Source organism: Petaurus breviceps, unplaced genomic scaffold (assembly GCF_028583685.1).
Source record: "Petaurus breviceps papuanus isolate PSGF00001 unplaced genomic scaffold, PetGlider_PUasm1.0 37, whole genome shotgun sequence".
Classification (NCBI taxonomy): Eukaryota; Metazoa; Chordata; class Mammalia; order Diprotodontia; family Petauridae; genus Petaurus; species Petaurus breviceps.
The window spans coordinates 78,578,358-78,601,049 of record NW_027186296.1 but is presented as its reverse complement, the minus strand read 5'-3'; the positions used below and the strand labels follow the sequence as shown (position 1 = coordinate 78,601,049).

Below are 22,692 nucleotides of genomic sequence, written 5' to 3'. Positions count from 1 at the left end.
CCAAGAGGGCAGGCTTCACCCCAAATCAACCTCTCTTTCCTTTTGCCCCCAGAACCCTCCTTTTTTGACCTCTCCAACATCCTTTTATTCTTTTCAAAAGAAATTTTATTTGATTTTTCAAAGATATGCCTTTTCTCCCTCACAGACTTCCTTTCCTACCCCAATTAAGAAAGCAAGAAAAAACAAAATCTGTATTACAAATATTCAGTCAGGCAAAACAAATTCCTACATTGGCCTTGTCTCAAAAAATTATGTCTCCATCTACCCTCTGAGTCAATCATCTCTGTATCAGATCACCTGTTTCATCATGAATTATCTGGGATTGTGGTTGGTCATTGAGATAATGAAAATTCTGAAGTCTTTCAAAGTTGATTGTCTTTACAATATTGTTTTTATTGTACAAATTATTCTCCTGGTTCTGCTCACTTCATTCTGCATCAGTTCATACAATTCTGTCTGCTGTAACCTGAGTCCCAAAGCCCATAGGTATAGGACTCTCTCCTTATGAATGGAGATCAATGCCCTATATATATATACTGCATGTGAGGCAGGGAGAAAATGGCAAGTGAGAGAGAGAGAGAGAGTCTCTTCATTTCCTCCAAGTCTCTCTTGAAGATGCTTTGTGTGCTTCTGGCTTCTAGCTTTGAGGGAGAAGATTGATGATGCCACCCACCCCCACTTGAGGTTGCTGAAGAACAAAATAAGACTCTGGAAAGAAACTGATATGAGAAGAGCTAACAATATCCATCGTTTCCCTATTCCCAGCTTGCTACTGTAGACTTCAGGGAATTTCCCTTTGGGTGATATCTGGGACTCTCTTGGTTTAGCTGTTAACTCATTCCCAAGAAGCGTGCTCCTTCACTCTGTATTGTCTGGTAGCTATTCTCCTGTGTGTTCCTTCTTTGATTTCTGCAATCAATTCAGATAAATGGGTTTCTTACTGTTTGTTACATGTGTTCATCATAGAACTGGTATTTGTGGGAAAGGAATCAAACCTGGAATGTAAAGTTTGGGTCCTATTTTCCTCAATAATGAGCAATGATCAGAACTTTACCTTGAACCTGAAAGCCACATTCCCTAAATTAAAAGTATTTAAGGAAGCAGTTAGATGTAATTCTGGCCCAGTACTCCTTCTCCCTGAGGAGAGCAGAGCTGCCAAGCTTCTGGTCTCAATCTCCTACTTTCCCTCCCGGCAGGAATGAAAGACTCTTTTGGGAAAAAAAATGTGTGGTGAAAAGAGGCTAGGGATGCTAGTCTGCCTCCCTTGGAGCCACACAATGACACCCGCATATGACATGGTGGAAAGAGCCTCACAGCACCAGATTTCTATGAAACCATCTCAGGACAGACTTTGCATGGTAGGGGAGGGGTCATCCCACTCCAACCTAGTCTGCCCAGAAACATATCCAACAGTGTTTCAGCCAAGGACAGTGGATCAGTAGCAGAACTGAAGATGCCTGGGTAAGCAAAAAAAAAAAAAAAAAAGCAGCTTCTACCAGAACAAGCAGAGATCTGGCCCAGACCAGGTGGTGTTAGCCCTGGAGAACCACACGAATCCACAGCTACATGCCCATGCACACAGACTTATATACGGACACACAGGGTTTATAGGTCAAAGACAGAGAGAGAACCTTAAATATCATCTAATCCAACATTTCATATTGTAGATAGGGAAACTGAGATCTGGGGCACAGTGCACAGAGTGCCAGGCCCAGAGTCAGGAAGAATCATTTCCCTGAAGTCAAATGCAGCCTCAGACACTTCCTAGCTGTGTGACCCTGGACAAATCACTTAACCCTATTTGCCTCACTTTCCTTATCTGTAAAATGAGCTGGAGAAGGAAATGGCAGTCTTTGCCAAGAAAACACCAAAAAGGGGGTCTCTGTGTAGGGAATTGATTTCACGGTGCCACACCATCTTACACATAATGGATCTGTGATTTCCTTTTTTTTTCTTCCCCTTTTTGGAGGGGGGAGGCAGGGCAATTGGGGTTAAGTGACTTGCCCAAGGTCACACATCTGGTAAGCGTTAAGCGTCTGAGGCCGCATTTGAACTCAGGTCCTCTTGACTCCAGGGCCGGTGCTCTATTCACTGCACCACCTAGCTGCCCCTGGATCTGTGATTTCATCGATAACATGGTGCCTTAGGCTCTTAATAAATGCATGGTCCAAGTGGGTATTGGAGAACACATATCCTAACTTCTCCATGCCCTCTGCAGGATCAGAACCCAGGTGTTGCTGAATCCCAGTTCAGTGATTCATTTTTTCACCATACACAGACATGCAGATACATGGCACACAGATACAGACACACAGAGATTACGATAATATTATCTTGCATTTATATAGCCCTGTGAAGTTTGCAAAGCATTTTACATACATTATCTCCCACAGATAAACACACATGGGCACACCTAGACACCCCCGCAGAAGAGCCCTCAGGACAAGACTAGGAGAGGGCTGGGCCAGTCAGGGTGGGGCAGGTTGGGGCGAGGGCCTGCCTGATTTCCCAGGAGCCTCCCAGGCTTCAAAGGGAGCCCCACAAATGCTCCTCTGCTCCCTCTGAATTAAAGAATCCTTCAGGGCACTGTCCCAGTGTCCACAGAGTTTCCCTCCCAAGCAAGATCTCTGGGTATTGTAATTTTCATTTTGTTTTGTTTTGTTTTTTAAACATTAGAGCAGGGAGAAGATGGGGGAGGGAATTCTGGGAGGTACTGGGAGCACATATAAAAACATACACACACACACACACACACACACACACACACACACTTTGGCAGGACAAGAAGGCAGTTCCGTGACATGTGAATAGAGTGACAGAGTTGAGTCAGGAAGACTTCAGTTCAAATACCCCCTCAGACACTTACTAGCTGTGTGACCTTGGCCAAATCACTTAACCTAAGTCCCTCCATCTGTAAAATGGGCATTATAACAATAGCCCCTATTTCACAGGATTTTTGTGGGGATCAGATGAGATCGTCTGTGTAAAGCACTTTGGAAGGAGTCATAGAAATGTTAGCTATTATTATCTACTATCTCTTTTAGGAGTATGACAATCCTTGCTGGAATCCATTCCCCACTTTTATACCCTTCCCTTGGGACCATTACTGAGAAGCAACTTTGCCTTTTGTCAACAGCCATCACTAACCAACGTCACTATCCTCACCAAGATAAACAGGGTAGTGCCACAGAAAGAGGGACCTGGACCTGGAGTCAGGATGTTGAGGGTGGGGGTACTGGGACCCCGAAAAGGTCGGATTCATTTGGGCAGGACCCACGTGTTGCTATTTTGGGGTCCCAGCACCCCTAAACCTCAACAAGGAGAGATCTGAGTTCAAATCCTAGTTCCCACACTTCCTGGATGAGTAACTTTGGGCAAAACACACAAAGACTTAGAAACTTAGTTTCCTCACCTGTCAGAGAGGGGCAGTGATATTTGGAATACCTTCTCCTCCACAACTGTTGTGAGGAATGTACTCTGAAAGCCTCACAGGGAATTGTGAGTTATTAATATCACTATCAGGAGATGGAAGCCCAGTGGTGATTCTGCAACTCTTTTTTCTAAGTCACTTTATCTCTTCAGATGCCACTTTTCCCATCTGTGAGATGAAAGGGTTGGATTAGATCAGAAATGTACTAGTAATGTTTAACAACCGGCTCTCTGGGGGGGAAATGTATATGCAACACACTTATAAGTTTAATCTGTTTTATTCACATTTTCTCCATCACTTTCTTGATGAACAAAACAATAAACTAAGCCCCAATCTATATCATTTCTAGATTTCCATACTAAAAATTGAACAGTTAGCTGGCCCAGATGAGCTGGCTCTGTCACAGACACTAACACGGTCTTGGTGATCATTTAACCCCTTGTGACATTTTATAGTCAGTATCCATCATGGAATAGAAGAGGAGCAGTTACAGGTTTTCGGATCAGCACAGAGGTGATCCAGGGGGTGGAGGACAACCTCCCTAGGGCTGTCTGGCCATAGCTGAGCCGAGTATTCATAGCTTGGGCCCCAGCCATGCTGGTGTCCCCTTGGGAAGAGCCCACAGGGCAGGGTCTCCTCTGTATCTGCTTGCACCCCCATCTACACCTGCACAGCTGGCACATGTTTCTGTTCTCTATGAAACAGCATGAGCCTCCCTGCTGCCCCTCCCCAGCTCCCCACCCCACACTTTTTATCCAGACTTAGTCCTCCCTGAATGTGGACTTCTTCTGTCCCTTATAGGCTTGCTCATCCTCTCACACCCCCACTCCAGATCCTCACAGTGAACTTGGCCTTTCTTCCCAGGCAGAGGAGCAGCACAGGCAAGGTCAGGGCCCTCCCCTTGTGGTTTCCCTGTTTGCTGATGGCCACATAGGTGACTGGCCTGGAAGGGGTGGAGAAAGGAAAAACCAGTGAGAGAGAAAGCCTCCCCAGCTGACTCGGGATTTGCAAACCAGCTCAGGGAAAGCCAGGGATAGGGGTTGGCAGGGGGGGCAGTACTGGAGACACTGGCAGTGAAGGAGAGACGGCTGCCACCCTGAAAACCTTCACAGTCTGGGGGACTCCAGGACCCTGAGACATGAGGCCAGGGATACCCTGCAAGAAAAGTCCAGCATTTGAGGCAGAGTGCACTCCAGTCATTGTCCCTGGCATCCCCTGGGGACTAGGGGGCTGGGGGCCGGGAAGAAGGGGTCAGCTCTGAGGTGGGGAGGAGCTGACTGAAGCTGGAAGGCCAGGACTCCTGGCTTCCAAGGCTGGGCAGTTGGTCCCCTGGTCCTTGAGAAGAGGCCAGCCAGGGTGGCCTGTGAAGTAGCACAATGGATAAGTTCCGGATGATCTTCCAGTTCCTGCAGTCTAACCAGGAGTCCTTCATGAATGGCATCTGTGGGATCATGGCTCTGGCCAGTGCCCAGATATACTCGGCTTTTGACTTCAGCTGCCCCTGCCTGCCTGGGTACAACCTGGCATACAGTGGGGGCATCCTGCTGGTGCCTCCCTTTGTGCTCTTCCTGCTGGGACTGGTAATGAACAACAACATCTCCATGCTGGCTGAGGAGTGGAAGCGGCCCACAGGTCAGCGGCACAAGGACCCCGCTGTGCTTCGATACATGTTCTGTTCCATGGCCCAGCGGGCACTGATTGCACCTGTGGTCTGGGTGGCTGTTACCCTGCTGGATGGCAAATGCTTCCTGTGTGCCTTCTGTACGGCCGTGCCTGTGGCTACTCTGGGAAATTCAAGTCAGGTTCCTGGCCTGGCCCAGCAAGAGATAGCCAGGCTGCTGGCTCGGATCCCCTGCCAGGAGATCTACGATGGAGAGTGGCTGATTGCCCGAGAAGTGGCCGTCAGATATTTGCGCTGCATTTCCCAGGTGAGCTCTCAGGTGTTCCCCTTACTTCCTGATCTTCTACTGGGCCTTATAAAACAATCTGCTCCTTGCACTTTCTTCTGTGTGGCCTGGGACTGAAATCTCCTCTGCCAGCTCAGGAAGGAGCCTACCTAGCTGGACTAGGGTCAAGGCTTGGGGTATGATTCTGGGGCCTGTACAACACCCAGTGGCATAGCAGGTCCTAGAAGCCCAGCCTGTCCCAGCCTGCTTGAAGAGTGATTGAAAGCCACAAAGGATTTGCATCCTTTAAAACGAGGGAGCCTGGAAAGGGGGAGGAGGGGCCTTTCTGAGGAACACAGAAAATGGCCTGGGCCATTTGGATACATTTCCCAGGCAAATATGGCCAGCAAGCCCCCACACCTAGGTGAGAACTAGGGGCTGATGTTGCACCCTTGGATAGGAATAGAAGAGGGTAAGATTAGATATATTCTGTCTTTCAGTATTTTCCCTTTTGGAAATCAGACCTCATTTCCACATGGGGTGGAGTCAGGCAGCATTTGGAGAGACCCCTCTGGAGAATTAAAAAGGAAAAACCCTCCAAAAGCAGAGTTTTAGAGCTTGATGGATCCTATGGGAGGTTTGGAATTACAAGTCCTGCCCCATTTAAGTGTCTTTGGGCAAGTCACCTACATGGGCTACAGCTTTTCCATTTCAAAAGGGAGGACAATTCTCTCTAGGATGGTATAAGAGATTCACAAATCATGTATACTGAGCCCTACTTCAGGCCAGCCTGGTGCTACAGGAGACACAGTGTGAATGATACACTTCTGGGACCTTAAAGTCTAGTTGGGGAGACAAGAAAGGGGTCTAAGTTCACTAACAATCCAGGGGAGAATGCGCTTCAGTTTGTGAAGGGCTTAGCTAGAGAAGGGGTCTTGGAGGAGCTGGCTTAGTAAGATCCTATTATTGTGAAATAACAATCTGTTCATATGGTCTGTAATGGGGAAGGAAGGAAGGGAACAGGCATTCATTAAGTGCCTGCTATGTACTAAGCACCGAGTCAAACACTTTCCACATCTTATCTCAGTTGATACTGATAACAACTCTGCTGGGAGGTAGGTTCTATTTTTTTTTTGGGGGGCGGGGGGACAACGAGGCAATCAGGATTGTGACTTGCCCAGGGTCACACAGCTAGTAAGTGTCAAGTGTCTGAGGTCGGATTTGAACTCATGTCCTCCTGACTCCAGGGCCAGGGCTCTATCCACTGTGCCACCTAGCTGCCTCAATAGATTCTATTATTATTTCCTTTGCAGTTGAAGAAACTAAGGCAGGTACAGGTTAAGTGAATTGTTGAAGACTGCACAACTAGAAAGTGTGTGAGGCTGAATTTGAACTCAGGCCTTCCTGACTCCAGGCCCAGTACTCTATCTACTGTGCTACCTAGGTCCTTCTCATCTGTAAAATGAAGGGCAAATGTTAGTATTATTCCCATTTTACAGATGAAGAAATTGGAGAAGGCGCACAGCTAGTAAATATCTGAGGAAGGATTTAAAACCCAGGTCTTAGGACTGAGTCTAATATCTCACTATTCCATATGCCTGCCCAGAAGCAGTGATGGGGGCCTGTAGCTCCTGAAAGGAGAGGGAGGTGGGGCAAGGTAGGAAGGAACCTCTGTCCTCCCTACTCACTCCTTCACTTGGGCTCCTTACAGGCTTTGGGCTGGACCTTCGTGCTGCTAACCACACTCCTGGCATTCATCGTCCGGGCAATTCGGCCCTGCTTCACCCAGGCCGCCTTCCTTAAGAGCAAGTACTGGTCCCACTACATCGACATAGAGCGTAAGCTCTTTGATGAGACCTGCACTGAACATGCCAAGGCCTTTGCCAAGGTCTGCATCCAACAATTCTTTGAAGCCATGAACCATGACCTGACCTTGGGTCACTCCCATCCAAGACCAGTCAAGGCTCCTGCTGAAGGGGAAGAGGATGAGAGGGGGAAGCTTCATGGCATTACTGACCAAGGTACCATGAACCAGTTGCTCAAGAGCTGGCATACTTGTAAGCCCCCACTAAGGCTGGACCAGGAGGAGCCACTCCTGGAGAATGGGTGGGCAGGTGGGGCTCCTGGGCCTGACCCAACCCCTATCCTGAGGAAGGAGGTGGCTACCTACTTCAGCAAAGTATGAAGGAGTGAGACTTGGCACTCCAGCAGCAAGCTACAGGTTTGCAGGCCACATGCCGGCTTCAGGGCTGGTTTTATGAGATAGAGCTGGCATCTGCTTCACGGTTCAGGACCACCATCATGCTGCTAATCAGGGAGGCCACTGGGTCTCCTGAGGTCAGCATTAGCAAAGATTTCAAAGCACTTTACTGAGACTACTTCACAAGAAGGAGAAAATAAGGATCTTGCAGCTGCCAATGATTGGTCCTATTGGTCAAGGGACCATGAAGCCCAGGGAGCTAGACTGCCAGCCTGAACGCTCCAGGCCCTCCTCCTCCAACAAAGGAGAAATCTCTGATGTGGGAGCTGAGAGAGAAAGAGAGGCTGGCTTGTCCTAAATCAACCCTTTAGCTTCCCTATTCCCCTACCCCTTAAAAAAAAATCACTCACTCTTCAGGGGGAGATAAAATTAGCAGTATTAATCAGAATAGATCAGAGTGGGATTAATGAGATGTTGGGAGGGGTGGGGGAAAAAAATTGGGAGAGCCTTCTGTAGGCCCCAGCCTTTCTCCAATACCACCTTCCCTAACAGGTGGCTTTAACCCTTGTCTCCTCTCAGCTAGAAGTAGGTGACCAGTCCTAATGTTCCAGAAACCTTTCTTGGGGATATCATGTGACTGTAACTAAAAAGTCACAGGAACTGAGATTTGTCTTGAGGGGTGAAGAGAGATGAGATAAGGGGCTTTCATTCTAGACCTCACATGCACATCCCCTTCTGTGTGAGACAGATAGCATCTAGAGACTGAAAATTCTGCTCCAGGCAGGTGACCCGCACAGTATCTGTGATGATTTTCATGATAATATTGTGACTGTGTTTATGAAAAAGCTTTGTGAAAAGTACTTTTCTCCTCCCCTGGAGTTTAGGGTACTTGCTGTATATTTTTCAACTCACCCTGCTGCCTACCTTTGAGCCAAGGATCTGGAAGTTTTCTCATTTTACAGCCAGGGAAACTGAGGCTTAGGATAATGAAGCAATATCTCCCACAAGGCCTAAGCCCTCTGGAATTCTTCAGGCTCAAGGATTTTGAGATAAGGCCCCTCAACTTAATAATGGTCTATTGATGTAGTTAGAAGCCATTTTATATGAGCTTGGGCCAACTCTGAGTTCTAGCTTCAGCAGTGATGTATTGCACCAAGCCATTCTCGCTCTCCCGATCCTCTCTGTAACCTTCAGTAGCTGGGGTAGAGAGGTATTACCTCCTTTTAGCCCCACCTCCTCAATACTGGACAGTACCTGGATAGATGTCGCCCATCATTCTGGGCCAGCACAGGTCTTGTGGCAGCTTTCAGAGAGGCACAGATTGTGGGACCTTATCTTTAGGATTTGGGAGTTAGGGGGAAGGATCTTTAATACAGCCACTACTATTTTCCCCAGTGGAAACTACTCAGAGTCATGGAAGGGTAAGAGGGGAGGTAGAGAAGGTCTACCTCCACAAGATATATACCCTATAAAATCTCAAAAGTGTAATAATGCCTTTGTGAATGAGAATTGCCTTCTCCATATTCCTAATTTAAGATGTGAATATCAGGGTGAGTTAACAAATTGCTTAATTTAATTAATTAATTAAATTTAATTAAAACACATTTATTAAGGCCTATTTTATATATATATATATATATATATATATATGACCATGCTAGGTTCTGAATGAATTTATCTCCCATCTTTCAGTCTCACCCCCTCCCAAGTTTTGAGATCCCATAATCTTCCTAGGTCTTCAGAATATCTTTCTCCCAAAGGGTTAGGAAAGTGAGAGGAGGCAAAGCCATAACTAGAATTCAGGAAAAATTCAGGTGACAGGAAGGGTTGTCACAGGAAGGATTTAAAGACCAAACACCGCTAGGCCCATTCTCTGGTGGAATGTGCCATTGCTATGAATCCAAATGGCTTACTAATTAATTCCTTAATCAGAACTGGTGCTAAAAACGTTAAATATGAAATCTCCTCCATGAGAAAGCCTATGAAATAGGTTCATGGGATCACAGAGTTGTAGCTGAAAGGACACTGAGTTCAACACCCTCACAGTTCAACACAGATGAGGAAACTGAGGCAAATGCTTTGCCCAGGGTCACACAGTTTGTAAATGTCCAAGCAAGATTTGAACCCAGATGTCCCGGACTCCTGGACTTCTATCAGTCAAGTAAGATATGTAGATTTATGTAACTGAAGTGGGCAGTCCCCTCTGTCAATGCCCCCACTTCAATTGAATTTTATGTGGCTGTAAGCATGAAGATGTAGGGTAGGGGAAGGTCTTAGTGGCCTGCAAGTTTGATATAGATCAACATTGTGTTAGGTCAAGAAAGCTAATGCAATCTTAAATTATGTTTAGAATGGCACAGTGGCCAGGACTAAGGAGTCCATAGAAAGGGATTTTGCTTTGGATCAGACCATATCTGTAACACAGTATTCCATTCTGGATGCCATATTTTGGGAAGGATATTGATAAGCTGGAAAGTGTTCAGGTGAGGGCTACCAAGATAGGGAAAGGTTTCAAGTTTATGCCATATGAGGATTGATTGAAGAATTAATTGAGATGGTTACCCTGGAGAAGAGAAGACTGTAGGGGAAATGGAAAGATAGCTATAAGATTGCTATCTTCAAGTATTTTGAAGGTTGTTTATTCAATGCATCCTTTGACTCTACAGTGAATCATCTGCCATTATAGGGAAGTTAAGTCCAAGATCTCCCAGAACAGTAAAGCCCTTCCCTCTCCCCATTCCCATATCACTTCCAGTCAAGCCCCTAAAGCAATAGTTGGAAGTGGAAAAATAACAAATTTAGCCTTGATATAGGGAAAATTTTTCTTATAATTGTTGTTGTTGAGTTGTTTCAGTTGAGTTCAACTTTTCATTATCCTATTTGGCAAAGATACTGGAATGGTTTGCCATTTCTTACAATTAGGAAAATCTCAAAGTGGAATGGAAAGCTCAGTGGTAGAGTATTGGACCCAGAATCAGGAAGATCTGCGTTCAGATCTGGTCTCAGACACTTATTAGCTATATGACCTTAGGCAAACCACTTAACTCTATTTGCCTCAGTTTCCTCATGTGTAAAATGAACTGGAGAAGGAAAATGGGGTCATGAAGAGTTGGACACTACTGAATAACAACAAAAGTGGAATACTCTGCCTAGGGAGCCCATACCCTCCCTCCTAGGAAGCTGTGGAGCAAAGCTGGCCCACCCCTTATCTGGGATGATCCAGTGGATTCTAGCTCAGCGATGAGTTGGGGTAGATGGCCTCTGAGGGTCTCCTTCAATCCTAAGATTCTGGGAAGTTAGATGCTGACTTTGCCTAGGGCTTTGGTTGTTAGAAATACTCCCTTCCTCATTTTTGTTATCTGGGGGTGGGATGAGGAACGGCTCTAAAGGGGTGAGGGACTGCATTGTGGGATCTCAGGACCTGGGAGGCAGAGTAAGATGTCAGCCCCAAGACTAAACACCGTGACTGCAGCTGCAAGACAGAGCCTCACTCCTCCTCCCTCCAGCCAAGCTAAATCTTACTTCTAGCTGCCAAAAGGGAGTGAGTGAGTCACAGGAAAGGGGGGGGAAGAGGGAGGGGAAAGTATCGGGTCTGGCAGGGTGTGGTCTGTATAAGAGAACACAAACTCCTTCCTCAATAAATAGAAAATAATGATCCCCTAGGAAAACCCCCAAGTCCCCTGCCTCCATCCACTATACAATGCCACCTCTTCTGAGCACAAATAACGATACAGGACCGAATATTTTGAGTCCATGACAGGCACAAAGCTCTGCCTTAGCTCAGAGGATAAAGAAAGCATACCCAACTTAGGGGCCAGCAGAGAGTGGAGGGGAGGACACAAAGGAAGGTACCATGAAGCTGCCGTTTGACCTGGGACTTAGAGAATGAACAGGATTTGAACAGCTGTTTGGGATGGAGGTAGGCGTGGAGCATTTCAGACCGAGGGCAGAAAAGCTCAGAAAGCAGAAGATGGAAGTGCAGGTCTCTTAGCCTGGGCATGTGGCTCCCCTGGTCCCCTGGCTAGACGCACAGGGAGAACAGGGATGTGGATTCCTATGGCTATTCAGTGTTTATTGTCCCTAAACAACTCTCTGCCATCAAAACTAATGGAAAGGAGCAGAGGCCCAGGGAGTCCAAAGGCACAGATGACCCCAAAGTCATTTCTATTTTGTTTGGGATTGCATCACAGCATAACTATTGTTTCTCCCTCGTATCCTGGGCCATCTCCAGTCATCCTGATGAATATCTGGCCACTGGACCCAGATGGCTCTGGAGGAGAAAGTGAGGCTGGTGATCTTACACAGCCCTCCCTCACTCAAATCCAAGTCAACTGCAAGTCATGTCATCATTCCCTGATGTCGTGGTCCTTAAGGACAAACACAATAACTCTCCCTCCAGTAAAAATTGCCTCCCACAGGGCAGCTAGGTGGGACAGTGAATAGAGCACTAGCCCTGGAGTCAGAAGGACCTGAGTTCAAATGCAGCCTCAGACACTTAATGTAAAAACTAGCCTGTGACCTTGGGCAAGTCACTTAACCCCAATTGCCCTCCAAAAAGCAAAAAAATAAAAATAAAAAATTACCTTCCTGACCCCTTCTATCTGAGGCTGAGGGTACTTTTAAGTTTGGACTTATCTCTGAAAGAGTCCATGATTCTTCCCACGGAGAATCCACAGGATAATCTCCACACCTCCCAGCTCCTTCAAGCACAGTTCCCCTACCCCATATATACATTCAGACAGCTAACTGAAAAGAAAGGGAATATGGCTAAATACCTTCCTAAAGCCTGATCCCCCAAAGAAAGGAAGCTGTTGGCCAGTTAGACCAGTTGTGTAAGAAGGTTCAGACTAACAATTTACCAGCTCTGGTCTCTATCTTTCCCAAAATGATGCTAGGAAGGAATGCACAGAAGCCCACTTTGCAAAAACATGGAGGCAGGAGATGGACTGAAAATTTGGGGAAACAGCAAATAGTTCAGTTTAGCTGGAAAGTACATAGTGTGAAAAGTGTGTCATATGAAATAAGGTTGGAGAGGTAGACTGGAGCCAGACTGTACACGGTTTTTTGAAGGTAATTTAAGGTGGATTTTGATGAACCTAATTGAGAATTGGCAAGGAGAGGGCCAAGGTCAGTTAAAATGCAGAGCAAGACATCAGAAGGCAGAAAAAAGGAGAAATTGGGGGCCTCCCCTGCCCAGCCAGAAAGGCAGAGTAAAAGAGTTGGACAAGAATCATATTTTCCTCTAACCCACGCAAAGCTCAGGCAGCAGGGTTCCAGATCCCCTAAGCAGCCCATGTCAGGTAGGTGATGGAGGTGGGGAAGATGAAGGAGGAGGCCCTGCAGATAGCTATCAGCACTCTCTCACCCTTGAAATTACTTGGTATACAAATTCGTCCCCAAAGGATAGGTATGAGAATAAAAAATCTCTCTCTTTTTTGCTGAAGTGGGGGATTATGGGTGTGGAGCTCTTATAACGTCATTTGGCCGATATGTTGGTTAGTTTTGCCGGACTTTTTTTCCTTTTTAAAAAATTTTGTCATAAGGGATGGACCTGTGAAGGAGGGGAATGGAGGAAATATATATTAGAAAATTTAGGTGATGTAAAAATAAAAACCACCAACAAAATTTAATAATAAAAGAAAAAAAGAATTTACTTGGTATATACTTTTCATTTACTTACTTGTGTGCCTGTAGCATCTCCCCAGTAGAAAGTAAGATCCTTGAGGGCAGGGACCATATTGGTTCTGTCCTTTTTTCTTCAGCTTCTAGCCCAGTACCTTGCAAATAGAAGGCGCTTAATAAATGTTGGTTGGATTGATCTGGAAGCACCTAAACCAGATCTCCCAGCAGACCCAACTGGCTTAGGCTTTCCTCTCCCCTTCTTCGCCCTCCCCAACTCCTAAATCTGGGAGCCAGCCGGAGTCCTTTAGACTGGTGTTCCAGGCTTAAAGACCCTTTGTCCCCGAGGCTCTGGGGCTCAGTCTGGGGGCCGGGCTCCCTGACCTCAGCTTCCCTGCCCGGTGCCAAAGCCGGAATGTCTGAGCCTCTGAGAGCAGACAAGCCGGCTTTTAGAGCGCGGGACTGGATTAGCCCAGTGGGGCTCAAGGTTGCTGGGCCGGGAGGGCGGAGCTGCAGAGCAGACCCGGGAGGGACAGCGGATGGGCCGACTCCTCCCCACTCCCCCGCCCCCCAGCTCCCCCTTCTTCCCCTCCCCTGCGGACGCTGGGGAAGCTGTTTTTCCACTCTCTCGCGCACACGCGCTTTTCCATTCTTTATTTACTTCTTTTTGGGTTTAAACTTTCTCTAAGCCTCGCCAGCACTTCCCCAAAGCTGCGGGGCCCTTTCTTCCCACGCAGGGCATCTGCGATCCTCCCCCTCTAGTCTGACCCTGCAGGAAGCCCCAGACCCAACCCAGCAAATCAAAACCCCCAAACGGAGTCTGCATAGAGGCAGAGGAAACGACTGTGAGCGCGGGCCGGCGGCCGTCGGGTGTGGTGGCTGCTGCTTGTGCCCGCTGCCCACCCTGTGCCCTGGCCCGTGGGGGCTGCCCCGAGGCCTCGTACCCGACACCCTTCCGGAGCCCAGACCCCAGGTGAGTGCCCGAGCCCATGCAGCGGGGGCGGGGGAGAACTGCTGACAACTTTGGCAACACTGTGTCATTGGCAGCCAGAAGGGGGGGAAGAGCGGGCTTGCCTAGACATCTGCTCCCAAGGCATGCAGAAAAGGCCCCCGCCCCACAAAAGGCACTTCCTGGACGCGGAGAGGACCCCCTCCCTACCTGAGGGGATGCACTTGGCCCTTGGCCGGGTCCCTCAGTGCTGATGAGGTCTGGGCTCTGCAGAGCTAGTCCTAGCCCTGGGCGCCGGTACCTCACACTGCCTTCCCTGTCTAGAGCGGACCCTCAGAATCTCTTTCTCCTTCGACTCTGATCATCTGGTCTCCCGTCGTCACCCCGTCTGGGTGGCGTTTGTGAAACTGAGCCTCCCCAGAGATAACACTAGAGCCTCTGCCAGCGTGGAAAGGGAAGAGGACCCAAATGGGGACTGGGGGAAGGGGAGTAGGGGTTTACTCTGGTGCCGGTGGCCCATTATCCCCAGCGCTTCCCACAAAAAAACTATAAACTGCTTTTCAGACAGTTGGCCTCTGAAGTCCTATCTTGTCTTCCCCTTCTCCCTTGTTTGTAACACTGAACTGTACTGGGGTGGGAGGGGGGGAGGGCGTGTAAGGGAGCCCCAAAGGAGCCCGTGAAAGGAAGGCGAAATCCAGGCTTAAGACTCAAGTTTAGCAGGGCAGGGCCTGGTTTTGCTTGTTCAGGATTGTCCAGACTTCTGAGGAAGGCTCTTTTGGATGAACAGAGGGAGGACCTCCCAGCCTTACCGGGAAGGGGACTGGGTATCAAAAGAGGGAAACTGGAACTGCATCTTTTTAAAAAATTCTTGTCACAAAAATTAAAGGGTGATCCTCAGCAGGGCCCAGAAGTGGTGTGTGGGTGTGTGGGTGCTTTGTACCCACAGCACTGGCTTCTCCCAGGCCATGGCTCCACTAGGTACTGCTGTCTTCCTAAGAAGTCCTTATCTGTCCTTAAGTCTCCCTGGAAGCTTGACAAAAGATGAGGAAGAGGGTCTTCCTTCCTCCCAGACCACAGAGACAAGGGAGGAGATGTCACTAACACTCAGCAGCTACGTAGTTCCTGTTGCCTGAGCCTAAAACATATGCTGAGCCCAATGTATTGATTTGTTGGACTATACATATTTGCTCCAAACACATGTTTATGGAGGAATAGGTTAGTCGATAACGATAGATATGACTCCCCAAAGATCATTAATAAAACATTTTTAAATGCAGAGAATAAAATAAAATGAAGTGTTAAAAAGGACATAAATAGAGCACTTTGGGTGCTACCTTATTAAATGTAATAAATATATATGCATAATTAAAATAAATGAAATACTATAAAGCAAACCGTAAGTAACAAAGGTTTGTAGATTTTTACAGTTTATAGTTTCTTATGCAGCCTATTGTCCTCTCTTACTCTTTGTGTATTGAGATATTTGTTTGTTGATCATTGTCCAGTTCACACACACAAAGTTAAAGACAGAGGAGCCCCCAGGGAATAGGACCCAGAAGAGGGTATCGACCCCTTGCTGAGGCCTCCCACAGAATCCTCCTTTAAATAGAGGACACAGCTTCCCAAAGTTTCACCCTATTTCCTCACTCACTCCAATTTCTGAGCCATAACCTTAGAGATAGGGTTCTAAGAAGGAAAGCACTGAGCTGGAACTGAGCAGAACAGAGATAAGCTCTGCTCCCAAGACTCTGTTCCCAACTTCCCCTTTGCCTCAAGGCTGGAGGCCATTGTTTTCTACATCTGTGGGACAGAGGTGGGGCCAAGTTCTGGATGGGGTGGGAGAAGGCCCAAGGAGGGCTTTGCAGAGAAAGCATCCCAGGGAGAGGAGGCTGAGGCCGCCTCCTGACAGCTGGATGCTGCTGATTTTACTCAAAACAGAAATGAAGACTTGTTAGCTCTGCCCAGTTTTCAATTACCTGAGCCCCGTCAGAGGAAGACAAAACCTTAGAGGCTAGCTGGTCTGGCCCCCTTCATTTTACAGTTCCTTAGAAATACCCCTTCCCAGGTCGGCTAGGTAGCACAGTGAATAGAGCACTGTCCCTGGACTCAGGAAGACTTGAGTTCAAATGTGGCCTCAGACACTCAACACTTATTAACTGTGTGACCTTGGGCAAGCCACTTAACCCCAGTTGCCCTGCCTTCCCCCCTCCAAAAAAAAAAAAAAAGAAATGCCCTTCCCTCTCTCAGGAATTCTACACAGCACAGCATATTGGAAAAAAAAGGAAAAGAAAAAAAAGATGGATTTAAATTCAGAGGACCTGGGTTCAAATTCTAGTTTTGCCACAGACAGAGTAGATGACTGGAAAGTAAGTAGAAAGGAGACTGAGAAATCTATTACTTTTAAAATAGTATGTTTTCCAACCTGGCCAGTCACACAACATTGATGCAAGTGCTTTCTATGTACCCAGCACAGTGCTAAAGGTGGAGATATAAAAAAAGGCAAAAACTAGTCTTGCCCTCAAGGAGTTCCCAATCTAATGACTTCCCGAAGGAGTCAGAAGGCAGGAGCTCTAGACCAATGCAGCCTTTGATTCTGCTTAATTTTGGATGATCCTTCATCTCTCTGAGCCTCAGTTTCCTCATTGGTAAAATGAGGATAATAACACCCATCCTACCTGCTTCTCAGGGCCATTGTAAAAAAGGACAGTTTTTTAAAATCTGTGTAAATGAGATGTTGCTATTTTCTTTCTTTTGGTACAACCCTGCAAAGTAGGAATGGATAAGTATTATCTTCTCCCATTTCACAGATGGTGGTACCAGGGCCTGTAAAGGGGAGGTGCCCTGCCCCACACATTCTGTTAAAGGATACAGAACATCTCTTGACTCTTTTGACCTTGTCCCTTTTCCCCAGTAATCACCAGGATTCTAATACCTGAATTCACCCAGGCTCCTTCTCTTTATTTCTGCAGATTGAACATCTCCGTTCATCACCATGTCAGCCCTGATCGTGGAGAATTTCCGCTTCCTGTCGCTCTTTTTCAAGAGCAAGGATGTAATGATCTTTAATGGGCTGGTGGCCCTGGGCACAGTGGGGAGCCAGGAGCTGTTCTCCGTGGTGGCCTTTCACTGTCCTTGCTCCCCAGCCAGAAACTACATTTATGGACTGACAGCCATTGGGGTCCCTGCCTTGGCTCTCTTCCTCATTGGTGTGATCCTCAACACTCACACCTGGAACCTGGTAGCTGAGTGTCAGCTGCGCCGGGCCAAGAACTGCTCAGCTGCCCCCAATTTTCTTCTCTTGAGCTCCATCCTAGGTCGTGCAGCTGTGGCTCCAGTCACCTGGTCGGTCCTTTCGCTGCTCAGAGGAGAGGCCTATGTCTGTGCCCTCAGTGAGTTTGTGGACCCCTCCTCACTGACAGATGAGAGGGGAGGTTTTCCCCAGGATCATGCAGTTGAGGTCCTGGCCAAATTCCCCTGTGGCGAGGCCCCAGCAAACCTGTCGGGCTTCCAGGAAGAGGTGAGCCGAAGACTCAAGTATGAGTCCCAGGTAAGTTAAGATTTTGTGGAAGGTGGAGATGGGCTTAACATAAGCTAATATTCCCCAATATTCTCTCCCACACCCCTTCAGGAGCTGGGATGCAGTGCTAGAAGGTGTAATAGGTGCTGATGACAGAATCAGAATCTTTATTCATAGAAGCAAAGGTTTAGAGCTAGCAGGGACCTCAGAGGCCATTGAGTTCACCCCCCTCTTTTTTACTGAGGAGGTCCTTTATTGATATGACCCTCACCCAGGATCACATAACTAGTAAGTATCTAAGGTCTAAGGGAGGATTTAAACCTGAGGCTCCAACTTATTCATTTTCCTAACTGGGGGCTCTGAGCTATGGTGATTGTATTAACAACTTTTCTGATATAAACTCCATGAAATAAAGGACTCTGTAGATCTGGTCATTATATTGTCCCTACATGAAAAGAAAATCAAACCAGTTGTTTTTAACGTGGTATAGCTAATTAAACCTCCAGAGAGAAAGGAGAGAAGGGCAGTAGTAGAGGAAAAGATCACACCCTAAATCACCCCTCCCTCTCCCCCTCAGCTTGAAGTAGGCAAGGAAAAATCCTGGAAAGATTTCAGTTTTGCTTCTGTTGGGTAGAGAGGAAGGAACAGAAAGGATCTAGTACCAACCAATTCTACCTTCCAGCATAAGAACCCTCAATGTTAGAAGTAGGTAATGAAAAAAAAAAAAGTAGGTAATGCTCAGTGCTAATAAAGTCATATTCATGGTTCCAGTTCTCAGTAATTTTAAAGAGCAGGAGAAATTGCTATTCTTTATTCATATATTGATCCCTTGACTCATCCACAGACTGACCCTGGGCATAGTCTGGCTTCTTTAAAAAAAAAAAAATTAGGGATGGCTAGGTGGCTCAGTGAATAGAGCACTGGCCCTGGAGTCAGGAGTTCAAATCCAGCTTCAGACACTTAACATAAAAACTAGCCATGTGACCTTGGGCAAGTCACTTAACCCCAACTGCCCTGCCTTCCCCCCTCCAAAAAAATAAAACTTTTTTTTAAAAAAAGGTCTTTAAAAGGCACCAGCCGAAGAGACTGGTGTGGCATGATGTGTGGCAGATGAGTGCTGGCCATGGAATCGGGACCAGCAACAAACATTTATTAAGCTCTCACTGCATTCCAGCCACTTGTGCTAACTGCTGAAGGACCTGAGTTCAAATCTGTCCTGATACTGACTAGCTGGGAGACCCTAGTTAAAGTCACTTAGTCTGTAGATGTCAAGTTTCATCATCTGGAGCCTGGAAAGGTCTAGTGGCACTAGATCACATCTAAAATCCTTTTCAGCTTTAATTATGATAAAGAGAACAGATAGGCAAACACAAGGAAACAGGGAGGCAGGACAATGTGTTCAAGAGGAAAATGGATAGGTGCTCACAGATACAGAAGGATTAGGAGAAAACACAGAGACTGAGTAGGGGGCAGACAATGAAGGCAGAAAGGGATTAGCATGACACCTTACAGTCCTGAGCTAAGATATTAGCTGGTCCAGCTCTCATTCCACAAAAGAGCAGAGATCCAGAGTAGACAATTGACTTTGCTGGGATGCAGCTAATTATTGTCAGGCCCTCTCTCCCAGCTGTTTTTACTGAACCTCTGTTCCTGGTGTCCCTTCCTTTCCCCCACTGAGGTCTGTGTTCAGGTGGGGAGGGGGGCTGGCAGCTCTTTTTTGGGACAAGGGAAAACTCCACCTCACACCTGCCTACTCTCTCTGACCCAGCTCTTCGGGTGGCTGCTGATTGGCGTGGTGGCTATCCTCGTCTTCCTCACCAAGTGCCTAAAGCATTGTTGCTCCCCACTGGGCTACCGCCAAGAGGCCTACTGGGCCCAGTACCGGGCCAATGAGTCCCAGCTGTTCCAGAGGACGGCAGAAGTACACTCCCGGGTGCTGGCCGCCAACAATGTGCGCCGTTTCTTTGGCTTTGTGGCTCTGGACAAAGAGGACAAGGAACTGGTTCAAGAGTTTGTTGTTGAGGGGACCCAGCCAAGGCCCCAGTGGAACGCTATCACTGGTGTCTACCTGTACCGGGAGAACCAGGGCTTCCCACTCTACAGTCGACTGCACAAGTGGGCCCAGGGGATAGTGGGGAACGGGACTGGGCCAGACAATCTGGAGATGGCTTTCCTGGCTTCCTAGGATTGGAGACATCCTCACCGTCCCATGCCTGTTTGAAAACACGTAGTGGTGTCTTCTATAATCCTGGGTTCGAGTCCCAGAGCTGTCCTACCCCCAAACCCAATTTGGTTGCTTCTTACCATTGCTACCTACTTGCTCATATTTGGATGGGCACAAAGGTGCCCCACCGTCCTAACCCGGGAGTTAGCAGATACTCAGCTGATTCTGGGGTGGATCAGAGGAAACTACTTTTACTAGCATCACTAACAGGCCATCAAAGAAGGCTGGAGGGTGGTGGTAAGGATAACATGTGATAGTGGCCTGGGTTTGAGAACTTGCTGGGCAGCTTGGTGGTGCCGAGAAAGGCACTCCAGTCTGCTGGATCAGCAGCTTTACAAGGTGTTAAGTCTTTTCCAAAGAAAAGCAGCTACTTGTGCTAACTTCTGAACTAGGGAACACCAGAAACTAAATGCCTTCCATGCTTTGCTGGTGGGCTCCTTGCAAGAACAGAATTGAGTGCAGTTAACTTGTGTCTAACTGCATGTGGGTGCAGAATGCCTATCTTTGGAAAGGGAAGGTTCGAAGCCCTGAGGGTCCACTAGTGAGTAAGTTCTCCTAGGACTCCCAATGCCCTTTTCTATTTTTAAACATTTTTGATAAAAATTTTGTTATAATATCAACTAGTTGTGTGTGTATGTGTGTATATTCTCTGCTGCTCTGGATACTATAGATCCCAAATCTAAAAGTAGGTAGAAGATAGGCCCCTGGGAGAAATCATAGAATTTTAGAACTGCAAGGGGCAGTAGCACTCACAAAATTCAACCCTTTTGTATAAAAAGAAACTGAGGGGCGGCTAGGTTGTTGATGCAGTGAATAGAACACCAGCCCTGGAGTCTGGAGGACCTAAGTTCAAATCCAGCTTGACACTTACTAGCTACATGACCTTGGGCAAGTCACTTAACCCCAATAGCCCTGCCCTCCCCCCTCCAAAAAAAAAGGAAACAGGCCCAGGAAGAGGAAACAGTTTATATAACCACAGGGGCATGTGGGTCTAGGTCTCAGGTCTCCTGCCATCCATAACGCCCCTCAAAGTCCTTCTCATTGTCTGTTCAGCCCATACCTGAAGTAACAATGCACCACTTAACTCCAGACTCTGCCCATCTCTCTCCCAGGGCCCACACATTATTGTAGCCACCTAACTGTCCTCCTCCCCAGGATCTGAAGCTCCTAAAATCCAAACACCCTCATTGCTGGAGAGGAAGGGTTGAGGCTTTTTCCACATTTTCCCCTTCATTTTGGCCTCTGGAAATGTCTCCTCCCTTCTCTCCCAGTCCTGCCAAATGCAGAGTATGACTGACACTCTTTTCAATTATGTATGTTAGAAAATAATGTTTCTTGTTCACATGGTATTCCAGGCTCAGCCAGAACCAACTTCTATTTTCCCTGAGGCCAGAACAAGAAACCAGCTTCCAAAGCAGCAGAAAGGAGCCATGTAACCTTTAGGAAGCACTTCTTTGAACTTCTGGAGGCCAAGCAAGGGAAGGTGGTTACTTATTCAGTTTCTTAAGGGGTCCAGGGACACCTGTGGCCATAAAGCAAGGGCATGGATGAAATGTCTCAATGCTGTCCCTCCTCAAGGGAACATGGGGACTGCTGAGGAACACAGGGCAGTCCTCTCTGTCCCTTTTCCCTGAGGAGTTACCAAAGATCATTTCACTTGCTCTTCTCTTCACAAACTGCCAGAGGAAGATGCCAGGAACCCAGGTTCCCCAGTGCTGCGCTGTTTTCCTTCCCCTGCCCTAGCAGATTCAAGGAACGTTCTGGAACAAGGCATGACTGGGCAAATGGCCCATGGGTCTATGAGGATCCTTGTGATCTGGTAGGAGTGCCTAAAATAAGTCATGGCCTAGCGATTCCTGATTGTCCTTACACCCTTCAGATGAGCTCAGAGATGTGATCAAATGAGAGCCTGACCATGAGACCCTGGGGATTCAGCCCCCCACCATTACCCCTTCCTGAGGAATAATAAATACTTCACAAGGCACTTTCTTTAAGACAACTCTGGTGAAATAGCATGAGTGTTCTCATTCCCACTTTACAGATGGGTGAACAAGTTCATTTAAAGTCAGAATCTAAACCCAGTGAGTCCTCTTGACCTCAGACCACCTTTCCAAGGAAAGTCACACAGACTGCCCCCCACCTACCCCCACCCCACACAAATCATATGCCACAAACCAGATGGGTTTCTTGGGAGTCTATCAGAGGATAACTGAAACTTTTGGCAGAGTGGGCAGAGAAACTGCCCTCCAGCATTACTGGGAAGAGAAGTGAAGGAAACAAGCCGGTTCATTTTTTTTTAAGAGATCTCTTATGTTCACTTTTTTAAAATTGCTTTTGCTTTTATATCATTTTTATTTCACAACGTGTCTCCCGTCCCACCCAACCATCCCTTATAACAAAAAAGAAAAAAAAGTTCAGAGCAATTATATGACACACTGACATATGTACTCTTAACACTTATACACACACACACACACGTTCTGACAAGGGCAAGTCACTCCTGGCTTTCATAGGCCTACCCTGTGTCATCATAAACACTTAAATAAAGCCCCTCACACCTCCTCTCCCATCGTTATGGTTTGTTTTTTTTAATACATCTCGTGTCCACTCTCCAGGAGTGATTGCTGGGAGGATGCTGGTACGGCCTGGCTGGGCCCTTGGGTCAGTCACTAGCTGTCGGTAAGAGCACTCTTGGCCTCCACGTAGCTTAAGGCCTTCTCCTTGACGGCCTGCACAGTCTCGGCTGTGCCATGCTGCTTCTCATAGTCCAGATAGCGTTTGAAGAAGAATTTCATCCGCTTGGGGGCAAGACTCAAATGCACCACTCGTTCAAAGATGTCCCTGGGTGATAAGAATAGAGAGTTCAA

The 22,692-nt window shown here is 47.2% G+C and overlaps 3 protein-coding genes and 1 long non-coding RNA gene across 4 annotated transcripts in view; 2 read left to right on the top strand and 2 right to left on the bottom strand.

Annotated features, from left to right (window-relative positions):
* The first annotated feature begins 3,925 nt into the window (after positions 1–3,925).
* CALHM1 (calcium homeostasis modulator 1) lies at positions 3,926–7,637 on the top strand. The gene is made up of 2 exons (XM_069098861.1): positions 3,926–5,358; positions 7,028–7,637. Exons 1-2 carry the CDS (start codon positions 4,807–4,809, stop codon positions 7,499–7,501), a joined length of 1,026 nt encoding a protein of 341 aa, XP_068954962.1. The 5' UTR covers positions 3,926–4,806; the 3' UTR covers positions 7,502–7,637.
* A 4,361-nt stretch (positions 7,638–11,998) lies between these two features.
* LOC138169433 (uncharacterized) lies at positions 11,999–14,546 on the bottom strand. The gene is made up of 3 exons (XR_011170350.1): positions 14,295–14,546; positions 13,197–13,293; positions 11,999–13,067 (listed from the first exon to the last, which is right to left on the bottom strand). It is a non-coding gene; the product is annotated as an uncharacterized lncRNA (long non-coding RNA).
* Positions 13,714–20,445, top strand: CALHM2 (calcium homeostasis modulator family member 2). The gene is made up of 3 exons (XM_069098872.1): positions 13,714–14,108; positions 17,054–17,631; positions 19,370–20,445. Exons 2-3 carry the CDS (start codon positions 17,077–17,079, stop codon positions 19,784–19,786), a joined length of 972 nt encoding a protein of 323 aa, XP_068954973.1. The 5' UTR covers positions 13,714–14,108; positions 17,054–17,076; the 3' UTR covers positions 19,787–20,445.
* Positions 20,446–21,245: 800 nt separating this feature from the next.
* PDCD11 (programmed cell death 11) overlaps positions 21,246–22,692 on the bottom strand; it is a 45,138-nt gene continuing 43,691 nt past the window's right edge. Inside the window, exon 36 of the mRNA XM_069098862.1 lies at positions 21,246–22,666. Within this exon, the coding sequence (XP_068954963.1) occupies positions 22,495–22,666 (172 nt within the window). The 3' untranslated portion in view covers positions 21,246–22,494. The remainder of the gene's footprint in view (positions 22,667–22,692) is intronic.

Bases quoted from the DNA above. Each gene is read 5' to 3' on its own strand.
- CALHM1 (XM_069098861.1), top strand. From the start codon at position 4,807: ATGGATAAGTTCCGGATGATCTTCCAGTTCCTGCAGTCTAACCAGGAG. The intron at 5,359-7,027 runs GTGAGCTCTCAG...GGCTCCTTACAG, and splicing joins ATTTGCGCTGCATTTCCCAG to GCTTTGGGCTGGACCTTCGT.
- CALHM2 (XM_069098872.1), top strand. From the start codon at position 17,077: ATGTCAGCCCTGATCGTGGAGAATTTCCGCTTCCTGTCGCTCTTTTTC. The intron at 17,632-19,369 runs GTAAGTTAAGAT...TCTCTGACCCAG, and splicing joins GACTCAAGTATGAGTCCCAG to CTCTTCGGGTGGCTGCTGAT.